The sequence below is a fragment of the Musa acuminata genome, chromosome BXJ1-4 (genome assembly GCF_036884655.1).
Source record: "Musa acuminata AAA Group cultivar baxijiao chromosome BXJ1-4, Cavendish_Baxijiao_AAA, whole genome shotgun sequence".
Classification (NCBI taxonomy): Eukaryota; Viridiplantae; Streptophyta; class Magnoliopsida; order Zingiberales; family Musaceae; genus Musa; species Musa acuminata.
The window spans coordinates 29,593,405-29,611,796 of record NC_088330.1 but is presented as its reverse complement, the minus strand read 5'-3'; the positions used below and the strand labels follow the sequence as shown (position 1 = coordinate 29,611,796).

General features: G+C 39.2%; 1 protein-coding gene across 1 annotated transcript; it reads left to right on the top strand.

Annotated features, from left to right (window-relative positions):
- The first annotated feature begins 6,248 nt into the window (after nucleotides 1-6,248).
- Nucleotides 6,249-8,169, top strand: LOC135672501 (zinc transporter 8-like). The gene is made up of 3 exons (XM_065180978.1): nucleotides 6,249-6,935; nucleotides 7,057-7,206; nucleotides 7,723-8,169. The coding sequence occupies exons 1-3, from the start codon at nucleotides 6,342-6,344 to the stop codon at nucleotides 8,026-8,028; spliced, it is 1,050 nt and encodes a 349-aa protein (XP_065037050.1). The 5' UTR covers nucleotides 6,249-6,341; the 3' UTR covers nucleotides 8,029-8,169.
- The last annotated feature ends 10,223 nt before the right edge of the window (nucleotides 8,170-18,392 follow it).

Below are 18,392 nucleotides of genomic sequence, written 5' to 3'. Positions count from 1 at the left end.
TTGTAGTCCTCAAGTTTTTCACATGACATCACACTTAACATGCCAATACAGTCACAAATATCATGCATATACTATTATTACCTAAATATATATTTTATGATATTTTTATTTCATAAATATTATATATGCTTATGTTATCTGACTTTTAAAGTTGAGATACATACTTTCATATACCTGCACAAATTTCTCAAAATATTTTTTTTAAGCATATATAAGTGTTTGTGCTTTTTTAAAGTATATTTTTACAATTAAAATACATGGTCTTTGATTAAATTATGATAATAAACATGCATTGATTAAATTATATTTTTATATTGTAATAGATTTTAAGCGTTTCTCAAAGCTTGAATGAACTTAACTATCTTTTAAGTGAATTTAAAATATGATTAATACTATGATAGAATCAAAAATTAAGCTAGAGGATGTGTTAGTTTCCAAAAGTATCTTTTTGCACTATCACTAGCTAGAGAAATTGAGTTTGTTCTAGACTTAACTTTGGTATTGGACCCTGATAAATGTCCCTAATAGAATTATAGGAATTAAAAGATACAATTGTAGGAGCTTCTTAGCAAAGGGATTATTCACTTGGCTATTAAAAGCAAATATATATTCCAGTTCCATTAATTAAAAATCATGATAGATGTTTTTTCTTGCATAGCCTTGATAATTAGATATGACATTTTAAATTTCTTATAATGTCATTTATTGTACTGATAGCCTTTGTGGCCTTAATGAATAGGATACTCAAGGATTATCTAGATAATTTTATGATAATTTTTATTAATGATATTTTGAAATATTCACACTATTGAAAAAGGCATCTAATAATAGTTTTAAGTATTTTAAAATAAAATTAATTATATGTAAAATTTAAGAAGTGTTAGTTATAGTTGATGAAGATAATATTCCTTGGGCATAATGTATCCAAGGAATGAATCTTAATTGATGTAGCTAAAGTGAAAGCAATTAGTAATTGAGATAAAGAGCTCTTTTGGGATGATAAGTTGTTATTACAAATATTTGTAGAAGAATTCTCTAAGATAATATCACCGCTCATCTAAATAATAAGAAAAAATATCAAATTTGAATGGAATAATGCTTGTAAGAATAGTTTCTAAAAATTAAAAAAGAGATTAATTTTAACTCTAATTCTTATCATATCATATGAGTTAAGAGAATTTATAGTATACAGTGATACATCCAAAAATGACATGATATATTTTGATACAAAATAGCAAAATCATAACATATGCCTTAAGATAATTAAAAAATTATGAGAAGAACTATCATACTTATGATCTAAAATTAGTAGCAATAGTGTTTACACTAAAAATTTGGTAGTATTATCTTATAGTAAGAAATATGATAAATATATTATTATAATAATTTAAAATATTTTTTTTATTTTAAAAAGTTAAACATGAGGTAAAGGAGATAGTTAAAGCAAACGAAAGGTTATGACTGTATGATTATTATCTAACTTGAGAAAACAAATATAGTTATTAATACATTAAGTACAAAGTCAACCGATCTAGCTAATTTATTAATAGTTAAAGACCTCTAAAAATATAAAAATTGGAATTGATCCATAAAAACTTAATTGTGAGATTAGTAACTTTATCACTGTAGCCAATACTATTGGAAAAAAAATCAAAAGTAATAGGTTAAAGATTTTTATTTGATTTGATTAAGATCTAAACTTTAATAATAATTAGATTTCAATATAGATTCTGTATACTTGAGGAATATAATATAAAGTTTAAAAATTTTAATAGAAGGACACTAAACTTCATACTTAGTACACTCTAAAATAACAAGATACATGTTGATCTGAAAAAACACTTTTGATAGCTAGAAACAAAGAAAGATGTGGAAAGATATATATAATTTTGTTAAGAAGTGTCTCTCACATACTACATTGAAATTATTAACAAAACTAAAAAGAAAAAGTGGTCACTATAGATTGTCATATGTTGAACTAACACAAACATGATAAAATTTGGATCATTGTGGATAGATAAACTAAGACAACCTATTTTCTTCTTATTTTCATTAATTATATCATGGATCAATATACTCAATTGTATATCTTAGAAATAATTAGACTATATAGTATGCCACTGTCCATTATGTCATATATAGATTTAAGATGCACATCAGGCTTTTAAAGAAGACTTCATAAAGCAATAGAGATAAATTTAACTTTTAGTATTGTATTTCATTTTCAAATAAATAAACGATATGAAAGAATCATTCGAATATTAGAGGTTATACTCTTGAGTAAATATTTATTTTTAATAAAGTTTGTTATAACAATAGTTATCAAACAGCAATTAGAATGCACCACACTTGATGGGAAAAGTATAGAGAAATTTTCCTAAGAGGATTTTCCTCAACAGAGAAATTTCCTCATATAGTTAGGAAAATTTTATCTTCTATCATGCCCCCGCAAGATGGTGCTCCTGACAAGGATACCGATCTTGGATCGATGCAAAGAATGGTTTACAAGTGAGAGACTTCATGAGTAAGATAAGTGTAGATCGCTGCTACTACTGCGCTGCTACGATTACTATTGCTGTGATGACCATTCTCCTTAAGTCCGTCGAATGTTGGCAGATCAGCGAAGACTACCGCGGTGAAGAAGATGAGGATTGACCACGGAGCCTCTTAAGAATGCAACGGCGTTGGTCGCTGGCCGAAGGGTGAAGCTTCACTTTTCTCAACGACGTTGGTCGTTGGCCGAAGGCAAGAGCGAAGCTTCGTTGGTCGTGGTTGCGATTACAACGGATTTTTATTAAAAAAATTATAATTTTATTTTTTTATATTTCTTTATATCATTACACTTATTATAGGTATACATTCCCCTTTTTATTTTAGAAATAAATTTATAAAATTTTGTTATGTTTAAATTATTTTTATTAAAAAAGAAAAAAAATCAATAGTTCGAACGAACCCAATTAGGCCGCTATTTTTTGGCCCATTATTAATCAAAACTCCATCCCTTTACCAATGAAATTTGTACAGTAAGAACATGTTGTTATGCTTGTATTATCACTCTTCAACTTAGTATATATGGTTTGGATCTTATATGTGATGCATGCTAGATAAAGTAAATACCTTGATTTCTGAACTTGTGGTATTTGATATTATTATGAGATGGCATCTGAAGCTTCTTAATGTGAAAGATCATATCATGAAATCTTGGTAAAGATGCAGAAGAATCAATACTTAGTTTAAATTTGAAGTGAAGTGGATCTTATTATAAGGAGTGAACTGGAAACCTTATTAGCACCTGTGGATAATCATGGAAGTTATTCAACTCTTTCTAATTATGCGTGATCGTTAGTTTGATACTTTTGCATTACCTGTTATGTATCCATATATTCTATGCATATATTTAGGCATTTGAAACTATGTATCAGAGGATAGATATTATCTGCATGAGATATGGTTTATATATGTTGACTTTGATGGCTGCTGTGGGACAGCAAGACATGTATTGATAGGTAATTTTCTTAGAGGATTAGTGACTCATTAGACATGATGACTAGATTATGTTGTGGTGGGGGAGATTCATCTCAATTAAGGTAGGCGAGAGATGTCACGTCCTATAATGAAGCACGTTTTAAATTCTCTGTAATTTGAAGAATTATCCCTTTGAGCTATTATGTGCATATTATGTTATATAACCCATATGCATATTATTACTCATTTTATCTCCTTTTTAAATTATTTATTCTATTTGATATTCGCTTGCCCGTATCATTGATATCATTTTTATGTTTAGGAGTTATCCTACTCGACATTACCTATTGAGATGTATTTTTTAATTTATTTTTTTTTGGAGTTACATAATCTTAATGCATATTGAGATAAAAGAAATAATCAAGTTACACAATATGTCTATACATAATTTGTAATAATTAATTATTTTTAATAATTAGATGTCAATATATCTACAAATCAGGATGGAAAAAATAATCAAGTCACACTTTAACTTGGAATGTAAGACAATGATATTTAATTTTATGTTATAGTATTATGTTATTTTAGTTAGCATTTTGGATCAATCTAAATTGTATGTCTACTTGGGATTATTCATTCTCTTTTGTTTGTCTTTATTCAAGACCTAAATTTGGCCTTCATTATCATATATACTTTAAAATTTTTTCGAAAAGACGATGAACATCAAGAAATCATAAATCATAAATTACTATTAAGAAGAAATAAAAAAAACTTAAAATCAATGAAATTTTATATCTTTCCGTCTTTCTTAGCTCTCTCTCTCTCTCTCTCTCTCTCTCTCTCTCTTCTCCTTATTGTTGTCTCTCCTCATTTCTCATTATTATTTATTGTATGGCATGCATTACATTGATCTTTAATCGTACAAGAGCCGACTCAAGACTTTAACTCCAATTGTGACAATGACTCATATCTTAACTAAAATTCTTAGGCCAAAATTCTAATTAAAAATTTTAAGTTAATAGTTCAACATGGAAATTCCCAACAAGAAGTAATAATTTTACTTGAGCATATTTACTAAGCTGTATTGTAGTGATGATACAAATAAGAACGCGTCTTTACATCTACAGCCAGCGGAAAAAGAGTTACAACTCTTCTCATGATAATGTCTCCAGAAGTACAAAGCTCCATCCGATGATAACATTAATGGTAAAATTAAAATTATCATAACCAAATTATTGAAAAACCTAAAATGTCAATATTGTTATTGTCAGAGTAGTAGATGACAATCGCCGAGTCACCCACTAAAATATAAACAAATGCCATCAAGTTCGGAGTTAGGAATTGTCCCTTTATCATATTAGAAACCTTTCCAACGTGTGTTGTTGGAGTAAATGCCATCTTTCGTCACCACGTCTATTTCTTCGCTTTATATCCAAAGGGAGGGAATAATACGTGGAGTCTCACCGAGATAATGTGCCTTTACATGTAGGACATACGTAATGGCAATGTAATAATACGCCTCGATGGCAGCCTCGACTCTGATTGTTGTTGGTCCCCTAAAGCCTCCATCCAACCTTGCTCATTCATCATCTCCTTCGTGGGGGTGTTTGGAAATGGCTCTTTATAGGGAGGGATATCAACCGATAGCTACGGTCGGCCAAATGCTCAAGTAGAAGTCGGCTGTTTATCTTCCAGCTGCGGTTTTGGGCTTACTGACTGACTATATCCCGATCCTTCCTTCCTTCCTTGAGATGGGACGCAAACTGATGATGACTTGCCATGGATCCATAATGTCTTTTGCCTTTTGTTTCGTTTGACTGATTATTTGCTTTTGTTCTTCTGCAAAGCTTGTCTCCATCACCAGCTTGGCTTGCTTTCCGTTCTTCGGTTCTTCATTATTGACTCTCTGCGATCTTAATTTCTATGATAGCCTGGTGGTATACATCATATACTAGTCGACAAGATAGATTTCATATATGGTCCCAAAACTTCGTGCCATTATTTTTCCGAGTTTTGACTAAGAGTTGCTGACTTTCGCAGTCAACTGATCCTTGGTGCACGTACAGGACCAGTTAACGCCTGTTCTCATTTCCCCTTCGCGGTTCCTCTGCTGTCATTTCTGAGACCGTCGAAGTCGTCAGTAAATTCGTTAGTGTTCTTCCTTTGTTTCCCCTCTTCCGCCTCTCCAAAGGGATTGCATCACCGAGCATTCCAAGGGCTCCATTATGGAGCACGTGTTGCCTTTGGGAAATCCATGGTCTTATCGAAAAGACTTGGTGTCAACTCTACTATGACAGCCACCCGTTCAAAAAAGATTCTCCACCCAAAGCAGACGTGCTCGTGAAATTTTAGGAGGCGAGTGGGATCGTACGCCTATTTTCACTGCGATGAATCCACGTGTTAATCACCTATCTTTTATGGTTACCACACGCGCCTATAATTGCGACGATCCACGTTGCCGCCCAACATTTGTGATGTTCTCCAGCGAAAAAACTGAAGCGTCCAAATCGGAATGACGAACAATATGTCGACACTTCCTTGACTTGAAACACACCTTGATTGGAGAACTCAATTAATTGATTTGATTGGAGGAATCCGAGCCGTAAATACAACACATTGATAATAATAATAATAATAATAATAACCAAGTCCATGGCTTTTTTTGTGTGCTTATCGCCTCCTCACCGAGAAACCCTCTTCCACATTGCATACATAAATCTTGTTCTCTCTTTCATGCTTCCATACAACATTTTGTGCTCATTACATCCTCAAAATAAAATAAAGCGTATTTCCGTCTAACTGCGAGAGATTGCCTGCCTTCTCTATATATACATCTTATTCTACGAGCCTCTTCACGCTCACAACCTGGAGAGAAGATGAGAGGCGTTTGGTGCTTCGTCTTTCTCATTGTTTTGCTCCTTCCTCTCGTTGCTCGCGGCGACTGTGACTGCTCGGCTGACGAGGAAGGCCGCGATAAGAAGAAGGCGCTGCCGCTCAAGATTGCGGCAATATTTTCTATCCTGGTCTGCGGAGGTATTGGCGTATGCATTCCCATCCTGGGCAAATGGATACCTGCGCTCCGTCCCGACAAGGACATCTTCTTCGTGATCAAGGCCTTCGCTGCTGGAGTCATTCTCGCCACCGGATTTATCCATATCCTACCCGATGCATTCGAAAACCTCACGTCACCCTGTCTTGCATCGAGCCCTTGGCAGGACTTCCCCTTCGCCGGGTTTGGCGCGATGGTCGCCGCTGTCGCAACGCTGATGATCGATACGCTGGCCACCGGATACTTTAATCGCCTCCACCGCAAGAACATGCGGACGACGGCGAGCGACGAGACAACAGCGGATGTGGAGAAGACATCCGATGGCTCGGATCACGTGCACACTCATGCAACCCATGGCCACGCGCATGGGTCCGATGGCGACGCTTCTGCTCAACTCATTCGGAACCGAGTTATTTCTCAGGTAAAAAAACTGGTGCTTTCTTTCTCAGTATATTAAATTCAAGGAAAACTAAAGACTTTTTTCTTTTTGTCAAATAACAATCATAGTAAAAGTGCTGAGAATATTGATGGACCTGAGATAGGTTTTGGAGCTCGGGATCGTTGTTCATTCGGTGATCATCGGGATCTCTTTGGGTGCATCAGAGGTACCATCCACCATAAGACCTCTGGTAGCTGCTCTCAGTTTTCATCAGTTCTTCGAGGGCATGGGCCTGGGAGGGTGTATCGTTCAGGTATAATAATACTTGGTTGCATACAGTTTATATTAGCATATTAAGAGGTACATAATTATATCATATTTCGTTTGTTTATATAAAATCGAACCCGCTGGTTCTAAGCACAGCAATCCTTATAAACTGACGACCGAGAATTTGAGCCAGATTAATAAAGTTAAAGTTGGACAGGAATAGATTCACGCAGGACATACAAGCTGGTGTTGAACTTGATGCTAGCTTATTTTTGGTAGGCGTAGCCGCAAACTACGACCAGCCCACCTTTTCACCAAGTCGGAGCCTCGCATTACTTCCCAGCCTGGCGGGAAAGCAATATGTTCACATAAAAATGGGTGGCTAACGTCGCCTTAAGATACGAATAAATATTGTGGTCCCTACTGAATACTAGTGGGGCTTTACGAGTGTTAGATTTTCATGCTTTGCGGCTCTCCGTTTGCTGCTTAGTTAGAACTGACTGACTTGACTGACTGACTAAAATCTGGTTTAATTCCATTAACGATCTGCTATTACTTGCAGGCAAAGTTCAAGGCAAAGTCGATAGTGACCATGGGGCTCTTCTTCTCTCTCACAACACCAGTTGGGATCGCGATAGGCATTGGGATAGCATCTGTGTACGACGAGAACAGTCCCACCGCTCTGATCGTGGAAGGATGTCTCAACTCTGTCGCGTCTGGCATCTTGATCTACATGGCACTGGTGGATCTGCTTGCCGCAGATTTTATGAACCCGCGGGTGCAGAGTAAAGCGAGATTGCAGTTTATGATAAATGTATCTCTACTTGTTGGAGCAGGACTGATGTCTCTACTGGCTAAATGGGCTTAGCACCCAGATTCATTGTAGTATAGTTTCTCTTTTTTTTTGGTTGTGACATCCCTCCCTTCAAATAATCGCGGACAGTGGAAAAAAGCTGTGGTTTGGTTAGGCTTTGGACTCGTAGGATATGAAAGACGTTCCATTTAAATTTTGAGCTGCCTCTTGAATTAATAGTTATTATATATAATCTAATTTTTCAAGAGGTTTTTTATCGTGCACAAATTTCCGTTGTCCTTAATTTTATAAATATTGTGAGAGAGATTCTACTGGATTTTTTTGGTGTCTTTTAAAAGAACATGTTCTGAGATGGTTCAGCTATACTTGTAAAATCCTAGGTCCAGAAGATACTGCCGAATTATTGAGCCGCCACCGTAAGATAATAAAGTATACTGTACATCCATTGGATCATCATTCTCTCTTCACGTGTACGGGCAAAGAGGAGGAATATATATATATATATATATATATATATATATATATATATAAAAGGTAATTATAAATAAAATCCTATAGTTAACTATGATTAATATTCCGATCCTTATATTTTAAAAAATAGTATTGGGTCCCTACATCACTCGTCGCTGCTGCTCATTAATCGCTCGATTGCTACCTCTCCTACATTGCTCATCGTCGTCGCACCGGGCCAACTTGACCGCCACGGCTTTTGCATTCTAATTGCCATGAACTTCTGGGCTGGTACCTTCAAAGTCAAAATTAGCTTCATCTTTTTCATCATCCATGCTGAGTTTTAAGTGGATTCCAGAACCATCATCCATATAATCTTCTTCAGTATTTTTCTATATAACTATTTTTACGCCATTGTGTTAGAATCCATATCAACTCCTATTATAGTGTCCTCTATTTAAATGCTGATGCTTTTTCACCCATATACTTTGAGCAGTTCGTTTATTGCCTTTTGTTCAGTGTACCTACGTTTCATTTATTAGTGCACTATTGCTGCCATGTTATTGCATTTGTTGTTGGCAATTTTCTCTTGGAATTCTGTTCAGTCAGAAAGTATCAACTCAATGGAGTTACGAAGATATAGGGAGTTCAGTTTTCTCAACAGAGATTAACCTTCTCCAAATGTTTGGACTCCTTATATCTATCTCTTTGCTATGTCATGAAAGCTGGATTCACCTCCTTGCATGGAATATCCTCCTCAAATTACAGGACATACTTCTTTATTCTCATAGCAATCAGATTATAATCTTTTTTGTTTTTGAAAGACTATTTTTTTTCTTTGATTTATAAGTATTTTCCACCAGTCGGAATTGCTTCTCTTTTGTAAAGTTGGATGTCAACAATGGATAATAGCTTGGACGAAAGCATCTTCAGAGCATTTCGACTTTAAACTTACATCTTGCAGGATCATCGGTGGCTTCCTTTTAAGTGCTGCAGTGTGTCTCGTTGTTGTTTGACTTTTGCTTTGCTGAATGCTTTCTGCTCAGGGGCAAGCTTTGCTGATCTACCAGGTCCCGATTCAACAATCATAGCCTCGCTTTGTTTGCTTAAGTATGCTTTGGGACTTTGCTTGCCAGACACAGATTTCATGAAGCTCTGGTTGCCTCATTTCTAATTCTCATCTTGTCATACGCAGCTTATCTTTTGGAATAGCCGATTGCCATGACTCACGCATCCTTCTTACATGGTCCCTTCTCTTTTACAAACTTAGACTGTTGTGGATCTTGCCTCATCTCTCGGTTCTCTTCTCGAGCAACAGGTAGTTGCATAGGCTTCCTCTTTTTATCTTTCACTAAATGGAAGAGTACAACTGACTATCGAACAGATAAAACACATCCAACATCTCATGCAAACGAAACTGAAGAAACCATTTCTGATTCCAGCAAGACCAAATGCATCAGTCTAAACTCATATGTAGAAATCTGATCACGCGCAATCCAAAGTGCAATTGTATACTTGACCTAAAGAAAGAAAAGATCACAAACCATCCACAAGCAACAAAAACATCTTGAACTTGCATCCAGCTGAAATAAGAAACAGTGCACTAAACTCTATAGAATATATCATTTTCTCTACCACCATAGTGAACCGTACCGTATGACAAGAGAAACTCACTCGATGAGAGTGTGAACCAGGTGGCGAATTTGTTTCGAGTTGTGTTTACGTAGGCCATTAACGACCCTTACGATCTCAGTCGCCTAACGACCAAAAGAAACCAAAACAAATCAAAGGAGTTACAAGCACTTTGAAATCATCAAATTCCTGCAATAGTGTATGCGTCTTGATCCTGGGTCCAACATAGAACAAAAGGGATAGAGAGGAATGCAAGATCAACACCTTGAGGACATCAACTGAAAGCTCAATCACATATTGCTTCTAGCACAACATGGTACAAGTTTGTCTTTCTGGTAAATAAGCTTCTCATCTCTTAGCCACATGTGAAAGTTGGAGACCATCTCTAAACCATTTTTGAGCATCTATGCCATCCCCACCTAACTGTTCCACCAAATACATGTTGAAATGCAGGTCTTCAAGATCAGAAGTCTTCAAAGTCTGACAAAAAGACAAAAAAAGAGCAAGTTGATGAGATCCAAGCTTTACTAACTTTCAATAGTAGATATATCAAAAGTATCACGAGAGCGACCTGAAGATTAAAGTTTAATAACAATATATAAACTTTAATAACAACATGAAGATTAAAGTTTATCCATACTCAAATTCACTAGAAAAAATAACTTAAGCTGTCCAGAATCCAAAATAATAAAAAACTATCTAAAATGATTAAAATCTATCCAAAATGACCAAAAGCTATCCAAAATATCACTGCTTTCTTCTAACCTACAGTGAAAGAAATAAATAAAAAATCAGATAATAATAACAATTGGATCAAGAACAAACATATAATTACCTGTAATTTACCTGTAATATAATTACCTGTAATTTAATTACACGGACTTAGCTGGTTTTGCCTAAGTCGTGCGGCACCCTTGCGTGTCCGTCCGCAAAGGTCAGCCTCCCCGAAGCCTCCCATTGTCCCTTAGGACCACCAAAAGAGAGAACGGGTTAGAGAGAATGCCTCAAACGGGATCCACAAGCAAACATGTCCGAAAAACACTTCATAGACAATGCAAATTACAAACAGACTTTACAAGCTCTGAACAGTGGCACAACAAAGGGTAAAATGGTCCATTACAGACCGAAAAGCTCTCGCGCGTGTCCACATGACACAACCTTTATTTACAAGCCTAAAGAGGCCACCAACCCAACTAAAATGGGACTATTAAGCCTTCGGCCGCCCCTCTACATGTTGTACAAGGCATGAACATGCCAAAAGACACGGACATATATAAGCATTACATCAAACACCCTGTTTCAAAGTTTGTCCGTGACATTCTCCCCCACTTATTCCTTCGACGTCCTCGTCGAAGCCTTTGTGAACACTGCAACTCTTCGCCTTTGCTGAGTCTTCAATCTTCTGCTCCAACTGCAATGCGCCTCCTGGCTCCCAGCTGCTCTCCGCTGCTGTTTTTGAGTAGTCGAACCTTTGATCCGCCATGCTGCTTCAACTCGCCAATGACTCTGACTCTGGTGTGGGGTTGGCTGAGTTGTGTTGATCCTTGTTGATTTCTGCGGATCTCCCAGATGAAGGAAAAGACCATCCTTACTGCGCCAGTCTCTCAAAAATTCCATATGCTGCTTGAACTGGGTGGATGCTTGTTGGAGCTTTAACGAGCATCGTCTCGCAAACTTCTGAAGTTTTGGGTCCTTCCTCCACAAAATCTGCTCATTGACTCTTCTTTCAGTTAGTTGTCACATCCAAGTAGGTTCGCATCACTTCCGCTTTCGATTGGCATTTCGTTGGGAAATGAAGCGGACAATCTACTCTCAATAGCACTGATCACCGTTGGTGAGGATTTGACAACTATTGTCTTCCATTATCTTCGAAGGGTCTTTGAACTTATGTAGAGCTCCTTTGCTGGATAGATAAGAGAACTGGGGTACTCGGTTTCGCCCGTTCTCTTAAGAGTTGAGAAGGCAAAGGTTACTTGACTTCGCCCGCCTCCTCGAGGTTGTACTTCATGCATCGAGCTGGTTACTGGCCTTCGCCTGCTCTTTGCTCACACTTCTAAAGCACCTGAAGTGTTTGCACTCCTTGCATTGAGTTAGCTACTGTGATTCACCTTCTCAATGCCATCGAACTTCTGGAATGCGGGAAGTTTTCACCCCAACTTGGAGTAATTCTCTGATAGATGAGGTCGCCTCTGGGATTGTACCGTCTTCTCCATCAACCCTGCCGCCTACTCCACTGAGTAGCAAAGGTACAGCACCGCGTACTGCCTGCTTCGTTCCTTGGTCGTGCACTCTTGCATGATCCGAAGTCCTTCACTTACGGCTATCTTGATGAGAAACTTGTAGACACCGGTCTTACGAAGTTTCTTGGCCTCTGCCCTTCAGCCTTGTCTCGGTACTTGGAGATTGCCTCTGCATGCTCCACCTCCTCGGCCCCTTTCACGACCAAGCGCTCTCCCTCCATGAGAGCAAGGGATCAATGACTTGCACGGAAGTCCCGCCTCTACGGTACCATGGCGCTGCAATGCCCATGGCCCTACTATCCGTCGCCTCGCATCTGCATCCCTTTTCTTCACGATCAGTAGACATGTCTCCGTGGCACTCCTCTGAGTCCACCTCCATTCTAACTGATGCTTGATTTTGGGTAGTTAAGTCCCTCTGGACTCGTCGTCGCTTCCTCGCCCCTTTCGACCCCCTGCTTCAACACCTCTGTGTTCTCCAAGCAGCTCCTTCTGGTCGATGGAAAGACAGACTGCACTCCCATGCATGGCCTTTGCCATCGCATTGTAGGGTTTGCACCGATTCTGTTCTCCATAGCTTCCTTGGTAGCAACGTTCGCTTACTCGGTCTTGTCCTCTGACTTGCCGGGCTCCCTTAAGCGAATATGAGCTCTAGAGCAGTCCAACTCTCCAGCTGCTTCGATCATACCTCTGCATGATCAAGTCCCTCCCATGGAACTCACTGGTACTTGCATTCAAACTTTTCCCTTGGTGGAACCCAGCCCCCATATGCTGATGACCAAGGTTTTCATCCGATGCAAAATTCGGTGCACGCCCGGAAGACCCGCCTCTGCGATACCATGGCCTTCACTCCTTGAATCCATAGCCCTTCTTGCCGTTGTGTTGTTCACCAAAGCGGAGCTCCCAGTAGCTCCCGATCATACCTCCATATGATCTCATCCCTCACGGGACTCTGTCGTGTGTATCGCATTGCCATGAACTGTTCCACCACGATCCGCTGCACCATGTCGCCTCCTGGTGACATCTCCATTGCATTCTGATCCTTATGGAATAAACTCGAATTGTGAACCCTCCATGTGTGGCCTCTGCCAATACATCGCCAGGTCTCATCCACCTTCGATTTTGTTCGCTCCTTTGGCAATCGACCTTCATCCACCCACTCCTGGGTCATACCTAGATGAAGCACCGCTCTAGGACAGTCCGTCGCCTAGTAGCTCCCGAAGTCCCCCGACTTCACTGCAATTGGTGCACCATTGCCTGGATCCTGGGCCTCTGCCCCTACCAGCACAATCTCCGCTGCGCACCGCTTCCTTCATAGCAACTCGAATGGCAACACTGTGGCATATTCTTCAAGAGTACCCGCCTCTGCGTCCTCTTGCCCCGTGCTAAGGCCTTCTGAACCCAACTTCGCCTCCGCAAATTGAGTCGCCTTAGTTCCTCCCTTAAATGCTTCTCCGAGATAAGGTGCATGTGCCCCGAAGCCCCCTTCGTCTTTGGCACCATGTAAGATGAGTCCGCTCCAACAGAATGAATGGCCCATGGAACAATATGATCCTACTCTTGCCTCTGCAAGAGTCCATGTCCTTGACCTCTGTCTAAGGAAAGCACTGTGCCTCTGCTCCATGTTCCACCTTCTATGCTGGCTCCCTTCATGCGGCTTGGGTACTTCGCCAAGTTACACCCAAGTTGCCCCGCTCCTCGCTTCTGCATTGAGTCGATGGTGGCCCTCGTGCCCACCATTCCACGGGTCAGCCCTCCCTTGAGTCCGATTTCATATCGACTCCAAGTGTGCCTTCATTTGTGTTGCTCCCCCACTTGATCTCGCAATGCATCCACCAATGCATTCTCTCAAGCGAGATCATGCGACGACTCCTCGCCGCTTGCTCAGTCCATCGAGCTTCGTGGAGTTGTTGTTTATTGAGGTACTCCTCCTCAACATGTGAAGTCCGTCTCACATGATTCTCCCTCTGGAGAGCCGGGACTTATCCCTCCTGGATAACTGTCCCATTGGAGCAACATCTCTCTTCGTTTCGGAGACCACCATCCCCTTGGACTACTCCGATCTGCTGAACAAACTGTGCATTGCTCTGCCTCCTGCAAACGCACTTGCTAGATTGCGACTCCCCGTCAATACAGCCCCCACTGCACCCCTCAAGGTCTAGCAACATGTTGAACTCGTTGCACCCTTCAGCCTCCTACGGATGTATCCTTCACATGCCGAAGAGAAAGTTTCAATGCTCCATGGTGCCGAGTCTCGGCCGCCTTGGGATGGCCGCGAACACTCCATCGTTCGCATACAAGCCCATGCATGAGTACCGAATTCTTTGAGCTAGCAATTCCCCTCACCTCTGTGAGCTTTGCACAACTCTTTCGATCGCTGAACAACTCATTCCACCTTGCATGGTCTCATTCTTGCCAAGCGCCTCGCTTGCCTAGAGCACCATCAAGTATAGTTGTCAACGTTGAGCCGTAGCTCAAACTCAGCCACCCCAACCTTTGTGCGCTCCACATTCTTCCAAGCTTGTCTGTTCTCGTGGTGCCTCTTGCGCGAAGGGTTGGCCATTCCTCTGAATGCCAATCTCAGATGCCCGCTCCTCTGAGCGACTCTTTTCCCTACATCTCCATGCCCGTTTTCCCCCAAACGGTCGCGCGTGTGCTGACTGCCCTCAACGCAGCCCCGCTAGGTCCCCCACGTTTGCATGCTAAGTGTTTCTATGAGTGCTTGTCCCGCTCTGATACCAAATGACACGGACTTAGCTGGTTTTGCCTAAGTCGTGCGGCACCCTTGCGTGTCCGTCCGCAAAGGTCAGCCTCCCCGAAGCCTCCCATTGTCCCTTAGGACCACCAAAAGAGAGAACGGGTTAGAGAGAACGCCTCAAACGGGATCCACAAGCAAACATGTCCGAAAAACACTTCATAGACAATGCAAATTACAAACAGACTTTACAAGCTCTGAACAGTGGCACAACAAAGGGTAAAATGGTCCATTACAGACCGAAAAGCTCTCGCGCGTGTCCACATGACACAACCTTTATTTACAAGCCTAAAGAGGCCACCAACCCAACTAAAATGGGACTATTAAGCCTTCGGCCGCCCCTCTACATGCTGTACAAGGTATGAACATGCCAAAAGACACGGACATATATAAGCATTACATCAAACACCCTGTTTCAAAGTTTATCCGTGACACTACAGTGAAAGAAATAAATAAAAAATCAGATAATAATAACAATTGGATCAAGAACAAACATATAATTACCTGTAATTTATTTATTGGAGGATGTTCGAGTTAGTATTAGTGTCCATTCTAGAATCCACCCTACACTACATATCAGAACACTCTAACTGGGGTGGATCAACAATAACTAGTTGTGCCTCACTAGCAGGATGTTCAGCAAGTGATTGTACTTCAAAAGCAAGCTGTTCAAACTATGTTATTACTGAAGATACTTATCTTTTCTTACATCTTTTTTTATTATGACCAGGGCTGATGGCAAAGACTACAAGTGATTATGGTATCATATCTATCATATCTTTTTAGCTTAAGACCCTTCGGTGGCTCGAAGATCAGAGGCTTAACTGGTTTGTGATTGCTAACTTACCATATCTTCTTGCTTTTCAAAGGATTGAGGAGATGACTAAGATAAGCGTATAAGGGTCTAATGAGTATACAACTATAAATCACAGTATTTTACCTAATGATTTGAGTTCAGCGAAATTTATAGGTCAGTTAACCTATCAAGCATGGGTCGTGACATGTGGTATCGGAGCCAACTTATTATTTATGGATAGAATCAAAGAACTTATCACGACACGACATGGAGCTACCATTAAGCTACGTTTTACATATACCATGCTAGGGTTTGGTCTAAGCTATGTTGAGCTTAGACAAGGATATCAAACTCTTAAGTGAGGGAGATTATAATATCCTGATTAGTCCCACGTAAAAAATGAACAATACTAAAATTGACTCATACCTATTGTGAATTAGCCTCATGGTTTTCATATAATATAACGTGTAACCATATTGGAGCCATATGGCTCATAACATGGAGCCGGATAAGCCTCCTTATTGAAACTATGTTGCTCATAGGTTCAGGTCTCATATGATATGTCCAATAAAATACTAAAATATCATTCAAGTGGACATTGACGTATTGATAAGATAATATTAACATATCGAAAGTCATCCACATATCATAATCCTCGATCCCCATGTGACACCAAAAAATAAAACATGTTTGCGTGCTTGCTTATAAACATCATCTAACATATGGGCACTGAGGAACTTTGTTGAATAGAGGAAAGTGCATAAAGATAAAGTAAAACAAAATCTCCTATAAATATTTTTTGAATGTAAAAGTAAGGCTCTATATAAAGTGCTTAAGAGTTCAACACAAAACCTGCACTTGTAACATAAGCAACTTCACAAAAATAAGGAGAAGAACAAGATCTCCCAAAATTGGTAGCACTATCGGCAAACCAGCTGTTTCTCTTGAAAAAATTCTATGTTGCAAATAGACAGTCTATTACAAATGTTCCTATGATAAGAGAACACAGGAGCCATGGAACTGGAGTAGTTCCGTGGACAAAATGAACCAAGCTCTAGTTGTCAGTGTGAATAAAAAGCTGGGACAAGTTAAACTCCTCTACCTTTCTTAACCCAGCCAAGAGTGCGTAGCATTTGGCCTCCATAACCCAGTAGGAAGAAGAGATCTTTCCTCCAAAACATAGCCCGCACCCCCTGCATAATGGCATAAATAAAAAAGGCATCAGATTCTTCTAGGCAGGACTTGATAAGATCAAAAGAAAAACCAATTTGTTGTTATATAAGACACCAGAATTCAAAAGCATACCTGCACTCAATAAAAATATGGTCCATCGAATCCAAAAAATGATAATAGCAGTGACACATTCGTCTAACAATGTATAATTTTTATGAGAAGACTTTTTATCCTTGGAGCAACCTTCAAATGCCAAATCACCTTTCAGCTAGACTAAGCCTTAATCGCCAGCTACCTAGTGGGGCCTTTAGTCGAGAACCAAGTATCATCATTGGGCTCACTCGACAAGTGAATCCTTATGATTCTTTCCCCTCAAAGAGGTTCAAAGACCAGAATAACTTTATCCACATTCTAGTTGCACCCACTCATCAAATCAACAACCCTATCAAAGTTTATCATCTCATCCATATTTATATAGGCAAACCACATGCAGAGGAGTGTAGTATCTAACCATGAGTCATCCCAAATGAAGGTATTATTACCATCTCCATACCTTGCAAAATTCATCCTTAATGGCACCCAAGAGTTTGTATATACTTCTAAAACTCCAAAAAGCATGTAATCCACCATACTTTGCCCCAAGGAAGGATTCTTTTGGTGCATATAGCTTTTTTCACTATAATAAAATCTCTAATCCCAAGACCACCTTCCTCCTTAGCCATACACATCATATCTCAACTTAAAAGGTGAATTCTTCGATTATCATGGGTCTAGAAATCTTTAGCTAACTTAGATAGTATATTAAGAATCTTATCATTGATCCAAGAATTCATAAGAATATGAGCAGGAATGGAATTGATAGTAGTATTGATTATAATCAATTTTTCAACTAGAGAAAGCAATCCCTTACACCACTCTTGGATCTTACTAACTACCAAAGTTGATATATTCTTTGAGACAGTTAGAGGGCCAAGTACCTTCTTTGATACCAAAGGCATTACACACCTGATGTTTAACCTCAATCTACAATACTTAGGGAAGTAAATAGTTGATTTGGTAGGGTTAATTTCAAGGCTTATCAATTTTTTAAACGTCTTGAAAATACCTTAGACTCAATGGATTTCTTATTAGTCCTAAAAGTAATAATCAAATCATCAATAAAAAGAAGATGCAAAATCAGGATACCTTTTAAGTTGAAAGGAGAAATACACTTAAGATTTAAAAGTAATTATAAGATCAAAATAAACAAGTAGAGAGATGTAGGATCCCTGTGTCAAATGCACCTTTTATTATTAAACTAATTAGATTAGAGACCATTACTAAGGCAAGAAAAGAGAGGGGATGAGATACAAGATAAAATCCAATTAATGAACCT

Bases quoted from the DNA above. Each gene is read 5' to 3' on its own strand.
- LOC135672501 (XM_065180978.1), top strand. From the start codon at position 6,342: ATGAGAGGCGTTTGGTGCTTCGTCTTTCTCATTGTTTTGCTCCTTCCT. The intron at 6,936-7,056 runs GTAAAAAAACTG...GACCTGAGATAG, and splicing joins GGAACCGAGTTATTTCTCAG to GTTTTGGAGCTCGGGATCGT. The intron at 7,207-7,722 runs GTATAATAATAC...TATTACTTGCAG, and splicing joins TGGGAGGGTGTATCGTTCAG to GCAAAGTTCAAGGCAAAGTC.